This window comes from Symphodus melops, assembly GCF_947650265.1.
Source record: "Symphodus melops genome assembly, chromosome: 11".
Lineage (NCBI taxonomy): Eukaryota > Metazoa > Chordata > Actinopteri > Labriformes > Labridae > Symphodus > Symphodus melops.
The window spans coordinates 13,756,993-13,775,217 of NC_136701.1; the positions used below are offsets into that span (position 1 = coordinate 13,756,993).

At 39.6% G+C, this 18,225-nt stretch overlaps 3 protein-coding genes across 3 annotated transcripts in view; 1 reads left to right on the forward strand and 2 right to left on the reverse strand.

Moving 5' to 3' along the window:
• The first annotated feature begins 2,698 nt into the window (after positions 1-2,698).
• Positions 2,699-4,779, forward strand: LOC306831903 (trafficking regulator of GLUT4 1-like). The gene is made up of 3 exons (XM_079356177.1): positions 2,699-3,622; positions 3,758-3,884; positions 3,960-4,779. The coding sequence occupies exons 1-3, from the start codon at positions 3,221-3,223 to the stop codon at positions 3,971-3,973; spliced, it is 543 nt and encodes a 180-aa protein (XP_079212303.1). The 5' UTR covers positions 2,699-3,220; the 3' UTR covers positions 3,974-4,779.
• A 69-nt stretch (positions 4,780-4,848) lies between these two features.
• LOC306831902 (Golgi SNAP receptor complex member 1-like) lies at positions 4,849-15,298 on the reverse strand. The gene is made up of 9 exons (XM_079356176.1): positions 15,189-15,298; positions 14,221-14,335; positions 14,021-14,096; positions 13,466-13,573; positions 13,269-13,360; positions 10,908-10,982; positions 5,916-5,945; positions 5,691-5,773; positions 4,849-5,359 (listed from the first exon to the last, which is right to left on the reverse strand). Exons 1-9 carry the CDS (start codon positions 15,229-15,231, stop codon positions 5,235-5,237), a joined length of 747 nt encoding a protein of 248 aa, XP_079212302.1. The 5' UTR covers positions 15,232-15,298; the 3' UTR covers positions 4,849-5,234.
• Positions 15,299-16,775: 1,477 nt separating this feature from the next.
• The window catches only part of LOC306831863 (beta-crystallin A1-like), a 2,382-nt gene continuing 932 nt past the window's right edge, over positions 16,776-18,225 (reverse strand). The window contains exons 4-6 of the mRNA XM_079356109.1: positions 17,785-17,926; positions 17,559-17,701; positions 16,776-17,436 (exon numbers count right to left, since the gene is read on the reverse strand). Of these exons, the coding sequence (XP_079212235.1) occupies positions 17,289-17,436; positions 17,559-17,701; positions 17,785-17,926 (433 nt within the window). The 3' untranslated portion in view covers positions 16,776-17,288. The remainder of the gene's footprint in view (positions 17,437-17,558; positions 17,702-17,784; positions 17,927-18,225) is intronic.

The following is an 18,225-nucleotide window of genomic DNA, read 5'->3' on the forward strand; positions in this document are numbered from 1 at the left end:
TAGCTGTGATCAAGTTACAGACACATTATTTCAGAGAGCCAGTTATTCTTACTTTTCTTCGATCTCTTTAAAGTAAAGCTTATTTGCAGAGCTCTGCATCTATGCTTATTTTTCCCATATTTGGATTTAATGATGAGTAACTAGAGGCTTTTTTTAATCTGGAAAACACCTAAACGTTTTTCTTATTAATCAAGGTTGCAAAAAGAAGTAGAGGTTGGACTAATAAAGGATCCTAAGATGTTTGCTACCATGTTTTCTCCTCTTTGTCACTCATTAGTCATTGCTTTGTAACCACAGTAACTGACAAAAATAAGTTGCGTTGTTTTCCACAGGCTAGTCTGTGATTTTTTTTTTGTTGTATCATTACCAAAAGAATATCTAAGAAATTCTTGCTGGCACTGTGCAACATTCAGAGGCAGATGCATGTATCCCTCCTGGTTAACTGACACATGATCCCGTGTTCATCTCCAGTCATTTTTACACATCAGCTCATTTCACCCACTTACTCACAGTTGATCACGCACACAGGCTTGACTGCACCCACTTACTGTATGTGTGTGACTGGCTTTACGCCAGCTCATACCCACGCTACTGAGGCATTGAGTTTAGAAGAGGAAGTTTAACAATCTTTTCTTTTCTTCTGCAGGAATTTGAGCACCTAAAGCAGGCAACAGGAAGAAGAAGGATTGATCGTTTCCTGGGCCACAATTTCCAATTCTCACCCTCCATGGCTGACTCCCAGCAGCCCCTCACCCTCCAAGGCCCCTAATGGCTGACACACAGCAGTTCTTCACTGGCAAGCTTTATGTTCCTGTACACATGCTAAAGCTGCCAGCTGAAGAACTGCTCTGGTCTGCCCTGCGCCGGAGGACTAAAGAAGAGGAAGCGGATGGGGGGGGGGGGGGGGGGGTGTAGGGGATGTTGGTGGGAAGAGGACTGAGGAAGAGAAGTTTTCCACTCTCAGAAGTCAGAGTAGACATGCAACATTTGAGCTTACATTGTTTATGGTCATGCAATTAATATTTTAAATACAGTTTTGGGTCACACGTATTGTTGAGTTTGCTTTTAAAAACCTGTTTAATGGTGTGTTGTTCTTGTCCTTCAACAAAGAAATAAAAAAAGTCTTGTATTTTGTGTTATTGTTGTGTACCCAATGGGAAATAAAATACATATACCAATCCTGATGCCATCCCCTTTTATTCCTTAAAAAAATAACACGCACATAAGAGGCACACAAGATATGTACGTCAAAATGTTGTCACACAACAGAAGTCTCTGGTGATCCCATTTAAAGGCGAACAAGAAAGATCAGAGTAAATGAAGAGGCTCTTTTGAAGTCAAATGGCCTCAGATATGCAATGACTTCGCAGTCTTTGTTCTCTGGGCGACTAATAACCATATTAACAATTTAACCAGCTGCCATTTAGTCAGGACTGTACATCTACAGTTAGATTGTTGTTACATGAAAGATGAAACCAAAAATAGAGGGAGAACAAAATCACAAACCCAATGTAAGACTTTCAGTGCCTGAAAAAAAAGAAACCGTTTCGAGTGAATTCTTAAGTAATGACTTGAATAATACTTGAGGAAAACTTTTTGGGTTTCTATTCCAGGCAAATGATTATTTTGCCAATGTGTTATCACTTGAGTCAAATAAAATACTTTAAATTCTGACCTGTCCTGATATAAACCAGATTTTTACTGCAGAGTATTCATCACTTTTCTTCTAAGATATGAATGCACTTTGCAGGTTTCAGGTAAAAGATAAACTTATTGTCTACATACAATTGTCTGTAAATTTTGACTGTTGTTCACTATTTAAACTTAAACTTCAGAGGTTTGTTGCAGTTTTCCAGAAATCACCACTAGATGGAGTGATAATCCTGAAAACACAAAGGCGGAAAGATGAGTGAAGGTTTCTTATTGAAGAGGGTGTGGTGAAATCTAAAGCTGAATTATGATTGGTTTATTAAGAGGCTTCGTTATAAGTATATTCACAAGATATGGCTTTCTATTATTAATGTGAATAATAAATGAAAATCATTAAAAGAGCCTGTGCTGTGTGACTTGTATCTACATTTGCTTAATAAGTTATAAATTCAGCGAGAAGTTTGGAATTTGAAGTCTATATTTCTATTAAACCTTTAACTTTATTTTTTTTGCAGTCTGAAGTTTTTTGTTACTTTTGAGCAATGTAAACATATATTTCCCTTATCAAGTAAATCACATCTCTATTGAACCGAAATTCACTGAATTGTGGGTTTTGATATAAACTGTGATCAACCTGGACATACACAACCACCTTAAACAAAACTTTCTTAACATCACAAACTATTCAAAAACATTTTTTTTTTAAATTGTTTTGTCAAGTTTTGAACCGATGCGAACAAAATGACTGACTGTCATCTGTAGCAGAGGCAGCACGTCTAACCTGGTTATATTTTACTCCAGTAAAAGTAGATCTGCTTCATTAAGCATCATCCAAGGGAAATAGAGAATTTATCATAACATGTAAGTTGAAACGTAGGGTTTAACTTATTGAGGTTCATATTCATTATTGGATGCGACGCAAGCAGGTTTATAGGACGAGGGAGTCGAGGACTGAGTTTCCTGGCAGCATCTGATTTTACTGAAGAACCTGAGTCAGCAGGGCGTGCAACTGTTGAAAGGCTTGTGCTTTTAATGTCCACCGTACCCCCTCTGTCTCTCCCTCATCACACCCTATGTCCTCTATGCTGATCCAGCTAATGCCCGTGCGTAAATGGAAAGCTTTTACGCACCGAGCGTGTTCACTCTATAAGGGATTTAATTGTTGTTTTTTGCTTTCTCGCATGACTGCCTGCTGCTTAAGTAGGTCTCACACAGTGGGGATGTGCTAAGGAGATGTAAGGGATGCGGTAATACCTCACATAGGGTGTGTGGAGTGGGGTGGGTGGGGGTAAAAGACAAGGCGTGCGTCCGGAAGCTCAACGCTAACTAAACGTAAAGAGGGACTCAGACATCAATAACATCTCGCTCATCAATAAGACATTTTGATGGAGTTAGACTGCTTAATTAAATAGGTTGCCTTCACGGAATTAGGCTCTCCGAATTCAAAATATTTAATCTAATGACCCCCTCATGGAGAATATCTGACGGAGGACTTCTCAGCATCTCCATCCACAGGAAAGCGGCTTGCGCAGACACACATTAACACTTGGAGATTTCTTATCTTTCAGTGATGGCTATCAATACTGATGCTGCCTTTGGGAAAAGCGCCCTCGGCGAGAGGGAAGTTTCGAATCCTACCGACTTTCAGGACACGGAGAAGCTGCTGAGCACCACGATCAACGAGCCCACCGGCCAGACTAACATCAAGCCGTCCGACTCCTTCTCGCTCACCATCAGAGGCAGCGTCCGCTCTCTGGACTCAGACCAGAACGGACATAGATCACCCCTCAAATCGGGCTCCATCGGGCAGCTTGCTGTCCCACCTAAGTCCTCGTCCCGGCTCAGCTTGGGTCCATTGCCCTCACCGTTGCCACCAGGGTCCATACCCCGGAGTTACCTCTGGCTCGCAGTGTTTTCCTGTTTCTGCCCTGCTGTGCCGCTTAATATCGGTGCCTTGTGGTATGCACATGTGGTAAGCATTGTATTTGTTTACAGCGTTCATCATCTGTGTTTAGTATACTTGAGGATGGTTTAATTGCAGTTGTTGTTCTTTTCAAACAGTAAGGTTCAATAATTGACTCTCGATCACCTAATTTTCTCCTATTAGTCCAGGTCTGTTCTCCTAACAGGAGATATTGAAGGAGCAAGGAAGTATGGGCGTCTGTCCATGCTGTTCAGCTGTCTGGCAATGCTGCTGGGTGTGGCTGTCATCATCTTCATAGTGTTAACAATAGGTATGAAGAGAGACGCAAAACTGACTCACAAATCTGTGTGCAAGTGTATATCTTAACTTGTCTTTTCTTTCTCAGAGACACAGCAGTGATCTTTGTGATGGAACGACTCACACAAAAGGCTACTGAAGGAAACTTCATCTGATCCCATATTTGCACAGAAGAGAGATGTTGTTTGGAAGATGAGGAGCACAAAAGACACTGACATGCAACATGTTTTTTTTTCCTGCTACAGACCAAAGAAAAAAAAAAGAAAAGAATTTGCAGGCTGTATCTGTTTTTTTTTTCTTCCTGGACAACACTCATCCCAAAACTCAGGAACAATGGAAGAAAGATGAAGAATTCATCAGCTGCGTTGTCTGATCATCCGACAATACAGCCTGGGGAGAAAATTTTAAAACACCTAAAAGTGTTAAATTAGTGGAGCAGTGAGGTAAACTCGTGAACAGAGATTTGGATTGCACTAAATGTGCAGGGGTGGGTAAGTGGGTGGGTGGGGGGGGGGGGGCTTTCATCATTATCAAAAAACAGTAAAAATAATACAAAATAAATCCGTGCACCTTAAGTCTGTAATGTCGCAACTGCCTGCCTCCTTTCAATTGAACTTTTGCAACAAAGTACAAACTGATTCTACTTTTGGGACCAGAGAAGATTCTTGAACTCATTTCATACACTGTTTACATCAAGTTTAAAACTCATGTGCATTTCATCAAATCAATGTGTGAACTGCAGTCATAGTGTGATATCTTGCTTTGCGTGCTAACTATGATAAAACTGAACCGACTGAACTGCCTGGATCTATTCACCTCAATACAATATACTGCAAGATTTAAATGGGACAGTTCCTCCTGTATGCACTGTTCTGGCATTCTGATGTTGATGTTTCTATATTTATACTGTATGACTGGTTTACAGTGCCATAGTTCTGCATGTCTGTCTGAAATAAACTTGAATGAGCATGACCAACTTTAAAGTGAGCTGTTTACCTTTATTTTATGAGTTGTGCTTTACCTCAAGTAAAGGTGGACAACAGGACAACAAAACAGTAGTAAAATATCATACATTTATACACAGTTACAACGACAGCCATGTAAAATTACAAGTTGGAAATGTTTAGAAGTCTGAAAATAAATAAACTCTGAGACTGGAAACCCTTTCACTTGCAATTAAGAATACGTTTTAAAAAGCTTTGATTATATATCTTTAACCTCATTTCTAAATTCTTTACACTTCCTTACAGATAATAAATCAACATAAGGGGGAAGGATTCCTTTGAAGTCCTGCAACCATTGTTTAGAGTTTCAAAAAACATATTTTCCTCTGAAAGAAAAGTCTCTTATTCTGACCATCAAGTCAGTGGAAAGTGTAGAGCAACAGCAGGATGGTGCAGACGCCAATCACCCCGCCTAGAATTAAAGAGTCCCGCCTCTTGCGCAAATTGATTTTCTGCATGAGGCCGTTGATGGCGGGGAAACGATCTGAGGGGCAGGAGGGTGTGGTGAAGGAAAATAATTAAGATCCGAGGAGGAGTTCCGTCTCATGCGGTGAGTAAGAGACAGCAGAGAAAGCAGTTGGGAAACTACTGTACATCTAAAATGCAGCCTAATGCTTTAGTCATACCAACTCTCCCTGCGAGTGATGTTGTGTTATTTCTGATCAATGTCCACACTTACAGTTGTTGGCTCTGCAAAGAGGTAAAATCAGTGTTCTGCCTCAGCCAAACTTTAATCTTCAATTTCAACAAAGGGAAATGAAAGAATGTAATTTCAGGAGAAAAACACAGGAATTATTCAAATGATAAAAGGATACTGGCCAAAGTTGTGACCCTGGTTTGAATGGACTTAAACATCCCACGCTGAAATGTGAGGTTCTCTTTGGTAGCCATGGCGATACTGGAGGAAGAGAAACCATGAGGGATTAGTGGCAGGAGAGGAGATGCATAAAGCTGGCTAAAAGACTGTGAGAGTGTGTGTGTGTTTGTGTGAGAGAGAGAGTGAAAGAAGAGAGGAGGGGAGTGGACAGAGTAATAGTTACCTTATTGCATTGTCAATAACACTGTCTGAGCTGTGAACATGAAGAGAAGAGAGAAAAGTCAGAACAACTAAAACATTGTCTATCAGAATGTCGACAGCAAAGATTCTTTACTTTAACAAGTACTCATGTCCAATGAACATTTTACTGCACATACATCAGTGTTCATCACTTCATTTTTAATTGCAAACGTACAGAGTAAAAGAGTAATTCAGAGAAAGCACACAGCTCTTCTTTAGGTCTATTATCATAAAAGCAGCACTTCCTGTTTTTGGATGATCATCTGGATCCGTTTAGTCAAACATTTAAAAGCTTCAGAATCATTAAGTTATTTTATGTCCCCCTATAACACTCTGAGGTTGGATTTTTTTTAATTTCAAAGTATTTCTTTGAGTGCCCTATAAAGGGTTAACATGCAACACATGCAGCCTGATTCATGCTTTAATATTTTTAAGCTGCATATAACTAAACAGACACACACACGGACGACAGTGAGGCTGTAATATCGGCTGCTGAGAAAAGTGACGCACAGAAAGATGAGGCATTGAGCTACAGAGCCTAAAAGGGCAGCAGCGCGCATCCTGGCCGACTCCACTGGAGACTAAAAATCAATACTGAGCTTTATACTTCCTCCATCTATTTGTCAACCTCTCCCACCATCTATGTACCGCCATCCTCTGCTTTGTTTTTTTTTGTTTTCTTCTTCTTCTTTCTTTCCTCTCTTTGTTAACTACAAGAGTCCAAATGCAAGTAAATGTTCATCTTGGCTTGATTCAAATATACGACCTGATCGACACACGTCTGTAACAGTATTAGGCCTCACTACTTCAAAAAGGTCAAAATAAACTCAATCAGCAGGATGATGAAGTACAAACACAAGTTGGATTTAAAAACTAAAGGAGCTGGACGCATGTTTAAATGACTTTTTTTAATTATCGATTTATTCATTTTTATTTGAAACTGCCGCTGACAACAATCACAATTTGGTGACTTGGGTGGAGAATAGGGGCGCAACGATTCACTAAACTCACGACCTGATACGACTCACGATGCTGGGTTCCAGATACGATTCTCTCACGATTTATTTTACAAAATGAGACTGTAGACTAGTTATGACTGAACGAGATTCCTTTATGGGCTGAAAACTTGCTTGTCAGTGTTGTTTGGTCTGTCAATGTTTTTTTCTCTCTCAACAAGTGGAGCTTCTCACTACGTCGTCGATTATATGCTGCATCATGTTGGTTGTGTTATTTGTGTAGCTTTTGTCTGGTCTGTGTCTTCATCATCTTTATGTCTTTAGGAAATCACCGTCTAATGTCTTGAGCCACTGTAAAACGGAGATCCTTTCGTAGACATTTTTATATTGTGATCTAAGGAACGATGAAACTGACTCACCAGCTTGAATATTAAAGAATGCTAATGGGAAATAAATGCGCAACCTTCATGTCTTTTTGTATGCTTTCTTCTCAGATTCTTCTGAGAAACATCAAATTCTCTCTTCATTTTAAGCGGAGCACTTTGAGTATGAAGTCAATCGGACGACTGAATGCATCAAAGACTGAAATATGAAACTGATGAGATTTAAAACCTGTTTCTAGTTCATATCTGGGAGAACAGCGCTTTAACCCTGGGTCATATTTGTGCATTGATCCTGTTTATTGTGGTGTGTGCTGCGCTGTCTCCTCCCCTGCAGTGGATCAGTGAGAGTGGGCCGATCTCAAACCACTCCCTACAGCCTTCACCTTCTCCCTCCTCCACTCAGTTTGAGCGCTCATCTGGAGGCTCGGCCACACTGAGAGCTGTCTCCAACCTCCGAGTGAGGAGAGAGAGAGAGAGAGAGAGAGAGAGAGAGAGAGAGAGAGGGAGAGGGAGAGAGAACAACAGCTGGCGTACTGAACAGGTGTAACACCTTTCATTGTTCGTCATGGAAGAACACTCCACACCTAACCTTCAACAACACTTTCAAAACAAGATAAAAATAATCGTACATTATCTCCACTGAGGAACTCAGGCTGGTGAAATTGTTGTATTGTGACAGAGCAGCAGCAAGGTGGGGCTGTAATCAAAGCTACCGACTGAGCTGTGACTAACAGTCTGACAGCGTTGGTTAAGCGTCCTCTTCGCTCATTTAAAAAAGAATCTCTTAAAAGGGGCGATTTAAAAACGGTCTAATGCTAAAAACCGCTGCTCTCGGGAAGTTGCTACACAGCGTTATAAATACTTTGAATCTATTAAATCAAAAGCTCTGAGAAAGCTAACCGTTTGGTCTTGTTTTTATTTGTTACAGATTTTTTTCTTCATAAAAATGCACACTAATCACTATCAGAAAAAAAACAAACAAAAGAAATATAGAGGACACTGCAAATCCTGATAGCAGTCTGTGATAGGCTGGATGATGAGGCGTCAGTAAGCGTGATCCTATCACAGAGCTTGAATCTGTATTCAGCAGCTGGGGAGGGTAACAAAGATTTAACAGGAAGACAATGAAAGAAGAAATATCTCTATAGCTGTTCCAGACACGACAATGCCGATTCAGAGGTTTGAGTCCAGACTAACTGCAAACTCTAAATGAAATGATACAGAGTGATAGAGGTGGAGAAAAAAGCGCCAGTGTTGCTATTATGATTGTTGATCGACTCGTCAAAACATACCAGGAAGGAATTCACCAATCAAAAATAGCAAATGCTAAAAATAAGGAATTCTTAACGGTTGTCCTTTTGTTGAATCTAATTTCTATATTCTGCACTAAACAGGTATATTTATGTATCTAAACCTTTTGCATGAACATGTTTTAAAGAGGTTCACTGTCTTTCCTCTCCGCCAGTCCAGATTTCAGCATTACTTGGAAACGTCAAATAAATTGACATTTTCAACAATGAAGGAAAAGTCGGCGCTGACAGTAAAATTAAAGTCAAAGGTAAATAACCGAGTGATTTGACTTTTTCAGTAGCATCATTAGTTGTATAAAATCTCTTCCTCCTCTGAATACCCCTGCAGGATGTCTTGGAAAAGGTTGTTCCGTGGCCAACACATCTGACATCAAGGTTCACGGAACAAATGACGGAAAAATAGCATTCGCAAACCAAACCAACCTAATAGCTGAGTTATTCCTCATATTGCTGAGATAGTTTTCATCGCACGTGCTTCAGTAGCTTTCAGACAACGTCAGAGTTTTCTGGGGTTTACTTTTCCTTCCTTTTTTTTCCCCCCATCCTCGTATCTCAACAGGAGGAGTGGGAGAAAACACTTCTATTGGAAACACTTGAGATGTTAACAGTCTGGAGCGACTCAGGATCCATTGGTACTGGAAACAAGTACAACATAAGCTGAGGTACGGGATCAATCAGAGATCTCATGAATGATTGATTTCTGTTAAACTGTGTGAATATGTCTTAATAATCTTTTTATGAATTCTTGTCCCTCTGTTTGCTTCTCTCGAAGGAAAAGGCTTACAAAAGGACAACTCTTCCAGACATGACGAAACATCTGCTCCGCCTCTTCTTTAAATTAAAAGCTCGTTTAACAATCTAATCAGAAATGCTAAACACCATTCAATAAAATCATTTTTAAAAAAAAAACAAAAAAAAAACGCAGAAAATCAGACCTGTTACAAAAAATAAAAGATGAGTGATAAAAGAGTCAGTGTGCAAACATGTGTAACCATGTAAGACATGATTTGGGTGCAGTAATGTGCGCTCGGACACCATAACCAAAACATTACAACTTCTTCTTTGAGGCCTTTTGATTTTTATTTCTATGAAATCAATAATATAAGATTAGAAACCAAAGATGTTCTAACAGGATCGAGTCCTTGTGAAAATAAGATGTTTCAGATTACATACTGAAGGTTACACAGCTGTTATTTCACTCTGTCATAAATATATTGAATCCATATTTAGTTCATTTTTAATTCTCTTTTTTAGACTCAGTCTTGGAGTATAATGTTTGGGCTTTATACTTTATTAGAAAGGATAGTGTTCATCGGGGGGAGAGCTGGGAATGACATGAGGGAAAGGAGGGCAGGTGTGAACCTGGGCCGCTCACCTTGAGGATTACAACCTCCATACATGGGGCACAGTTTATCCATAAGGGCCGAGACCAGAGGTTCTCAACTGGTGGGTCGGGGAAATTCAAGTGGGTCACAGAGCTGTTTACAGTTGGACGTGAATGTGTGCTGGTTCCGTCATCTGTGACACATTTTGCATCATCTCGAGGTTCAAACTGCATAATGTTCCTTCGAGGATTCTGGTTCTCAGAAGAACTGTGGGTCATGAAGGAGTCGGTGGTGGGCCCTGAGGCTCGACCTGTTGAGGCCATCAGCGCTCCAGCAGACAAGTGATCGGCGAACGGAAAACTTTTGTTCCCTCTTTTATGGTCTCATTCAATGCGACACTGTTATTTTTACCTCTGTTTTTACCTCACTTTCTCTTTTTTCGTGAGGTTTTTCCCGATTAAGAAAAGAAAACACCCAAACCATCAACCACAAGAGAAGGTAACAAACAACATGACAAGTGAACCACTGACATGATCGTCAGTATGTACACATGACCACACACAAACATGAGAGTGTGGCCACGTTTCTATACTGTGTCTGCTCTGATCTATGTGCGTGAATAAAACAGCTGTTTACTGTCCTCCCGTGTTTTCTTCTCTGCACTTTCATTGATATTATTGTTCCTTTAAACTGCAGCTTTACAAAAAGGCAAATATTCTCATCACTGCGACCTGCAGCGGGCTCTGTCGCCCCCCGCCTCATTCTTTTGACTTGTCTCGCATTAGGAGAGCAGCATACACAGAAACGTTTCTTTTTCAGTCCATTGCGGGGATTATTCAGGGAGCTACATTATGGAGCATGAATTTTACACTTAGATTGTCAGCAAAGTGGTTCCACTTTATAGGAAGGAGGAAATGGTTTTAGCGATAACTCTTGACTTTACATAAATCAATAAAACCAAAAATGAATTACCCGTTCTACTAAGAAATAAGTTCTCTTACTTTTTCAGATGTTCATGTTCCTTCAGGAAGAGTTCAGTCCGTCTGTTATTCACTCCTGAGCTGCTCTTGTAAGACCTGAGGAAGAAAGCACACGTGAGAAACCTACACGACCAACAGAGAGGAACAGAGGAAATGTCCTGTTTTTGGGACACTTTTGTCTCAGTTTGACAGAGACAGACGTTTGTGTAGCCGAGAGGTTCAAGACAAGACAAATGTCCCCGAAGAGAATAAAACCGAGGACACATCATCACCACCAGAGAAAGACAAAGCTTCATCATGGAGATGACAGCAACAATAACACTGATGATTAGAGCGTGTATCATGGCAGCATGCTTACTTTTTTTTTTTTTTTTTTTTTTAACATGTCAGCTAATCAGAAAAAATAAAAGATATAGAAATAGACCAAATGTGTTGATCATTCATTCTATATTTTATTGGACACATTTTAAAACCAAGTGTCTGCTAATAATGTGTCCATCAATTGTACATTCTGACCTCCTTATCACAACATTTGATGAGGTTTCAGTGATGTTTTTTCTTTATTTTTCTTCATCAATCAAAGCAACGTCTGCGTCCATCTTTAACCAAATACGAATGAAAACATTTTCCACTCCCTCCTGTTACCTGAGGCCACGATGCTACTTCCTGCGCTAAAGCTTTTTAAGTGACCAGCTCTGATTAACCTCTAACTCGGTCCTCCCTCTCTTATTTACACCTTTCCCTCCTCCTTTGGACTGATCATCAATTCATCAGTTCTCATCCATCCCGTTTCCCCTCTTCTCTGCTCCTCCACACCACTCTTCTTTATGAAGACAATTAGGGCTCACTCTAGTCACTGTGAGCAGTCACAGTAAATCAGGATAATGTCTCTTCCTCTCTCTCTCTCTCTCTCTCTCTCACTCTGCTCTTTTGTTCATCTCCTCCCCTGATAAAGCAATTCTCTGCATCAGGCAGCTCAGATGTAACCACCCTCACTCAGCTTCGGCTGAATGAAAGCCTTGTGGTTTGATTTACTGTAGAAGGCACTTAGGAAAAGTATCCCCAGAGAAAGAAAGAGATACAGACATGAAGAGGGGGGGGGAGAGAGAAACAATATTAGCTATTAAGAGGAGGTGCTTCTTATTAGAGGATGAAATACGATGGAGAGCATTAAAGGGTGGGGGAGTTCAGCATTCTCCTGACTTAGTCTGTCCCCTCCTGGTGAAGCATAACAGCACAAGTCTACAGAGGAAAGAATGAAAGAAGCTTCAAGCTGCAGAGATTATTCTAAACACTGACTGAGCAGCGACAGAAAACAGAATACCAAATACTGCAATAGATGAGTTTCAGCCTCTTCAAAATAAAGATTCCTTTTCATATGATAACTGTGAAAAACAAGACACTTAAAAGCAACAGGCTGGAGTTTGAAAACAACATTGTCCGCGATGTTGTGAAATTCAGATAAAACAAATGAAATGATAAGATAATTATCATGATAATAGACAACAATTGCAGCTGTGAAAAAGCGTCAACATTAATGAAAGAGTTCTTCATTAAAAGACAGAAACGCCATTCTAATCTCTTAATTTCTTCTTCCTGTTCATTTTAACCTGAAAGATATTTCTGAACATGACCAGCTAAATAATTTCCGAACATAATAACGGATTGAATTTAGAGCACATGATGTCCACTTCCTGAGATAAGAAGGAAACATGCCAACATATTCACTGGCTCGACTCACACAAGTTAGGGATTTGTGCTGGTTAAGTGAAATATTTTTTTGAAAGTGATCTGCTGCTTTGACAACAGAATTCAAATGCACCATCAGTGTGCATTTATATTGCATCTTAACTCAACCTTTACACAATAAGAAGACGTGTGCCCCAAATATGCAGATGCAGTTAATACTTTGCCCTCAATACGCTATATTATATTAAATCGAGTTAAATAAGCAGCATGAAGAGGCTGTAAAGGACTTGATGGAGAACAGGTCAATAGACTGTAAAGCCCTATGGTCAGGAGGACGACTATAAAACCCACCTCTAAGGTTTTGTAAGCATGACTGGACTGTGTAGTTGCCTTGTCACACTGCTCTCGTTTAATAAATATTTGGGCTGGGAATCTTTGGGTGTCTCACGATTCGATTTTGATTCTTTGGATTACGGGTTCTTTTTTTTTTTTTTCGACTTGAAACTAAAGTCGAAAGTCGGTGGTTCTTAGGTCGCTGGTTTCCTCAATTTCCCAGCTTGGGATCAATGAAGTACATCCATCCATCTATCTAGTTTAGGGTAAACAGAGTAACACATAAGAGGTTTATGTTGCATCAGCAAACACTCCATAATGTTGTTGTTTTTTTGCCAAGCGATGTCTGAATGTGCTTACTCAATGTCTCTGTGAACAGAGCCGAGTAGGTCTTCTCGTTCCCGCAGGCTGAAGAAGTTGGTTTTGGTCTTGTGGAACTCGTGAGTGTAGTCCTACAGGATAATGCATGACGAAATAAAAGTCAGCAAGACAAGAATAAGGTAATGGGAACTCATCAAGCAAATGTGTTAAATAGTAAAAAGCATCTCTTTACCAACCTGCAAGATGTCCCTGTGCCTCAGTAAGGTGTGCATCAACGCTGCGTTATGTGATGAAGATCCTGGAGTGTTTGTGTATTCGGCCATTTTGTCATTGACTGCTGTAAGCTGCATAAAAGATTATATTAACAGTTTAAAAATTATATTGTAGGTTAATGGAAGTTTAGTTTCGAAGCACACATTAATAATTAGCAGCACAATAAATATAAGCAGCAACTCAACAACCTTTGTATCCTATAGAATAAACAGCATAAAAATGACAAAGCCAACTTTGTTTAGCTGCTTTCTTTCTTTCTTGTATTAAAAAGGAACAATTGATACAACCACATTTTTTTTTCATATTGGAGACTCCCCCTAGATTAAAAGGCTTACACAGCTGTTACTGAAGGTCATACTGAAGGTTATGAAACAATCCTTCATCCATCGCTGTGAAAAATCTAGATGTTGCGATGTTTGTTTGTGTGTGTGTGTGTGTGTGTCTCTGTGTGTGTGTGTGTGTGTGTGTGTGTGTGTGTGTGTGTGTGTGTGTGTGTGTGTGTGTGTCGTTTTCCATACTTTCGCCAAAAGCTGCTCCAGCTCAGTAGTCATGGCCACAAGCATGTTGTCGTGAGAAGAGCCAATAACATCAGACCTGATGAAGAACGAAAGGGAGAGAATGTTGAAATATCATTTTAAGTTTATTCATACCAAATATGAATGTACTACGGTTAAGTGTCAGACAGAAAAACATTGACAATACAACAGCTGCAACTGACCTGCTGTCTCTTGTCCGCTGGTTGCCGCTGCTGCTGTAGCTGGTACACAGCTTACTGAAGGAGACCAGTTTAAGATCCAGCTCATTCTCCAGCTGTCTCGCTTGTTTACGCAAATCTAAGTAAACAAATAGAAAAACTCTAAAACCTGACGTTTTAAGACTACAAGTGAGCATTACATAGAGAACTCTCTCCCCTCTGCCCCCATGAACACTGACCATTGGAACCTCCTCCTGTTTGAACATTGAAACAGAACCCTGGACACTTAGATACGATAAGATAACCTTGAACCTTGAACCTTGAGAATATGAACACAAGATAGCATGCAAACTCATTCAAACAACCGAGACAAAACTAAAGCATATTTACACAGCTAGAGTTCTCACCCACACAAAGCCCTGTGGCTCCTTTTGTCAGTACAGTCTGTGGTCTCCCTGATTTACACTCTCTGTCCTGTCTGTCTCAAAAGAGTCCTGCAAGACTGAGCGTTACCGCAGGTCCTTTAATTCATCTGCAGTCAGACTCTTTAACAGCATCACCGCTGTATAATAATCATCACTATAATTAATGCTGTACACTGCTGGGTTTTTTTGTTTGTTTGTTTTTTTTACTTTTTTGCTATTGAAGGTGTTTATATTTCCTGTTTTCTGGAGCTGCTGTAACAAACAAATTGTTGCTTCTTTTCCCATAAACAAGTTACAAAAAATTAAAAAGTTCAAGCCATAAATAAATCATCTCAATACAATGTAAAGTGAAAACAAAAGTACGACCATAAGTAACAACTACAGGTAAACAAACAAAGCTAACAGGTTAGCTAACAGTTGATATTTACGTCGTCTCCACGTATATGAAGTAATTTCATTTACGCCATGTTTCTAAATGTAAAGTATTTCAGACCTGAACCACTGAGAAACAATAAACTATGCACGTGCTGGCAGTCGTTTTAAATTTATTCTAAAAAATAAACTTACCTTCCCAAAAGTTGCTGCTGGTTGCCATGTTTGTTGTTAACATGTCATCATTGGCCGTCAAGCAGAAATAACTGTCGTAAAGCTCTTTGGGTGACTGCTGAACAACGGCCTCTAGTGCTTCAAATTCAACAACATTAATTTACATTATCAGATAAGTTGTCTCTTCTTTCTGTTGACATATTGTGACGTAGACTGAATTTACCTCATTTAATCAATCCGAAATCTTGCCGAGGATATGTTTGCCAAGTTTTCCCCAACATTCAAAGACCTCCAGTTAAAGACATCATGTTTAAAGAATAATCAAAATAAATTAGGGACACTTTATGGCTCTTGCTGCAGTACAAATTTACCCTTAGGGCAATAAAGATATCTGAATCTATTTCACAATAGATTTTTTTTTGTTCAGATTGATTAGGTGCCTTTTCAGACCCTTTTTCAGTAAACTGAGCGAGTTCATAAATAAACCAGTGAGATCTGGTACAAAACATCTCTACTTCTGTGAGACTAGAACTGTTTAGTTTGTACACTGTCCCTGATTCAAATTAACTAATAAACTAAATTAGTAGGGTAACTGTGAACACATTGCAGATACTATTATGTACACGAGTAATTGTTTGTTTAAACACAAATAAGCAGATCTGGCACATATTTATTTCATAAATATTCAGCATTTTAAGATTTCTGAATAAGGAGCCTGAGCTGAGAAGTGGTTCAGAAAATGTTGCTGTTTTCTTCATTCTTACAGAGTATTTATGTGGTGTGAAAATACGTTTAAAGTTTATTTTGTTAGTATTTGCTAAGATTATATTGCATTAAGAGAGAAATAAGGATACTTTGAAGTTTAAGCTGCAAGGTCTACTGATGACCCCAAAGTTTTGTATAATTCCTTTGAGATGAATGATAAATGCTTTTTTCCTAAAAAGTTTGTCATTGATGGAAATATCTTTACAGAGGTAATTGTAAGCATCTTCTTTGGTACCATGGGCATGTAGAGCTTGTTTCACGTTGAGAGATAATTTATTGTTTTGAATCCAGTAATAAAGTTTATCAGTGAGTTTATCAGTGTTTGCATTGGTTTTGTTGAACTAATCATGAAACTCTTTGTCAGATATAAATGTTTGTTCCTGCAGCAAAGAGGAAAAAACAACTTTTTTTAGATTAAATAAAGATCACTAACATAAATAAGGAAGAGTAAAAGCTTCCTAAAGCTTCTGCACCACGCCAAGAAACAAACCGTTTGAGGTTAGAGAGGTAGTTTTTAAACTACTGGCAATCGAAGTCTCTGATCCCCCCAAAAAAATCAGAGTAAGGTTATTAACAGTATCCAAGGCTTTAGACAGGCCAATGAAGAACCTGGAAGTAAAATAATATTTGTTGAGTTTTATAGAAACATGATCCATCGGTTGCACCAGAGCCATCGCAGTAGTGTTATATGTTTTAAGTGCTAATCATGGAGAACATTGTCTTCAATCAAACGTGATTAGTATGTTATACTCGATTATTTCAAATACTTTGGCAAAACATGGAAAAATAATGTTTCACAGTTTGATTTAAAATGTGTGCAAGGAGAAAGACAACACAAAGATGTAATTGACGTACATGTCACTCACATGGTGACTTTCTGTTTCTTTGCTCATTCATCTTTATTCATCGTCTTGAACATAGTCAGTCATGGATATCACAGTAAAACAAGACTGGTGATCATGTTGATGTAGCAAACAATGACGATGATGATGATGTTGATAATGGTGATGCCACCAAAGATGGAGATGAAAAAGAGCAAAAACTGGAGTTTTCACCACTCTGCAGCCAACCTGGGCTCTTTCACACTGACTCAGCTTTTTGCTCACAATTCTGTCATTCCTGTTTTCTGTCTTTCTTACATCTTTCCTTTTCTGTTGTGATGTTTCTTTAAAAAAAGTGCTGTGAACAACTGACACCAGAAAGCACCTGAAGACCAGCTCTGGATCCTGCTAAGACTAGCTGGACCAGTGGAGCCAGGAGATGGTGTTTTGGGGACAGGCAGAGGGAAGAGGAATGGGAATAGAGGTGGAAGGAGAGGAGGAGGAAATAAAGAAGTGTGAGGGAAGCATTCCCCACTTAGTGCTGGATCCTCCTGATGGACTGAATCTGGGGAGTCTGGGAGTGGGAGCCAAACTCACGGTAACACTTGTACTCTCCTCCGCGGCAGTCAGACTCCATGATGTACTGGTGGCCACGGTATCCAGGATACTGGTAGCACACAAAGCTGCAGAAAGAAAAAAAAACTCTTGAATATTCAAGTATACATGGCCTGAAAAAAGTGGTTTAAGTATCAGTACCCAGAGCAGATTATTGTGCAGTGTCACTCAAATGTCAAAATGGACTCACGCTCCGCTCTGAATATTCATGGATCCAACCTCGTTGTTCATCCAGCCCATAGCCTGCAGAGAGGGGTAGTCATCAGACAGCTCGAACTGACGACCCATCATGTTCTCTGACTCAAAGATGGTCATGCGAGACTCCTTGTGGTTCTGTAAAGAAGGAAAGAGGATGTTTGGGATGAAGCAGAGCTTAAAGAGAAGAAAGGAGTATCTGTGTGATATAGTGAACCTACAGCACAGCAGATGGGCCTGAAGGAAATCATCCTTTCAATGCGGTATGAGTTGCTGCCACTGTAGGCCTCAAAGCGAGGGTAGTCTCCTTTCTCCAGGACAAACTGCTGGCCACAGAAGCTGGAGTGCTCGTAACCCACCCAGCTGCAAGAAAAAGGGAAATAATGAATTAATTCATGAATTGAAGGCAAATAATAAGCATGAAATACAATAACGTTATAACAGTCTGAAACCAATTAGTCTGATGCATTAGAAATCTTCACCTTTTGATTTTCAGACAGACACCTGTTTAATGCACAAGTTGTAAACGGAATGCAATTGGATGAACCTCGTCTGTGTTAGGGCTTTGACAGCAAAGTAGCAAAAGCATGTTATACCTTTCTTTGAAAATTACATTCAATACTGTTAAATAAAACCAAATACTTCAAAATCACAAACTACTT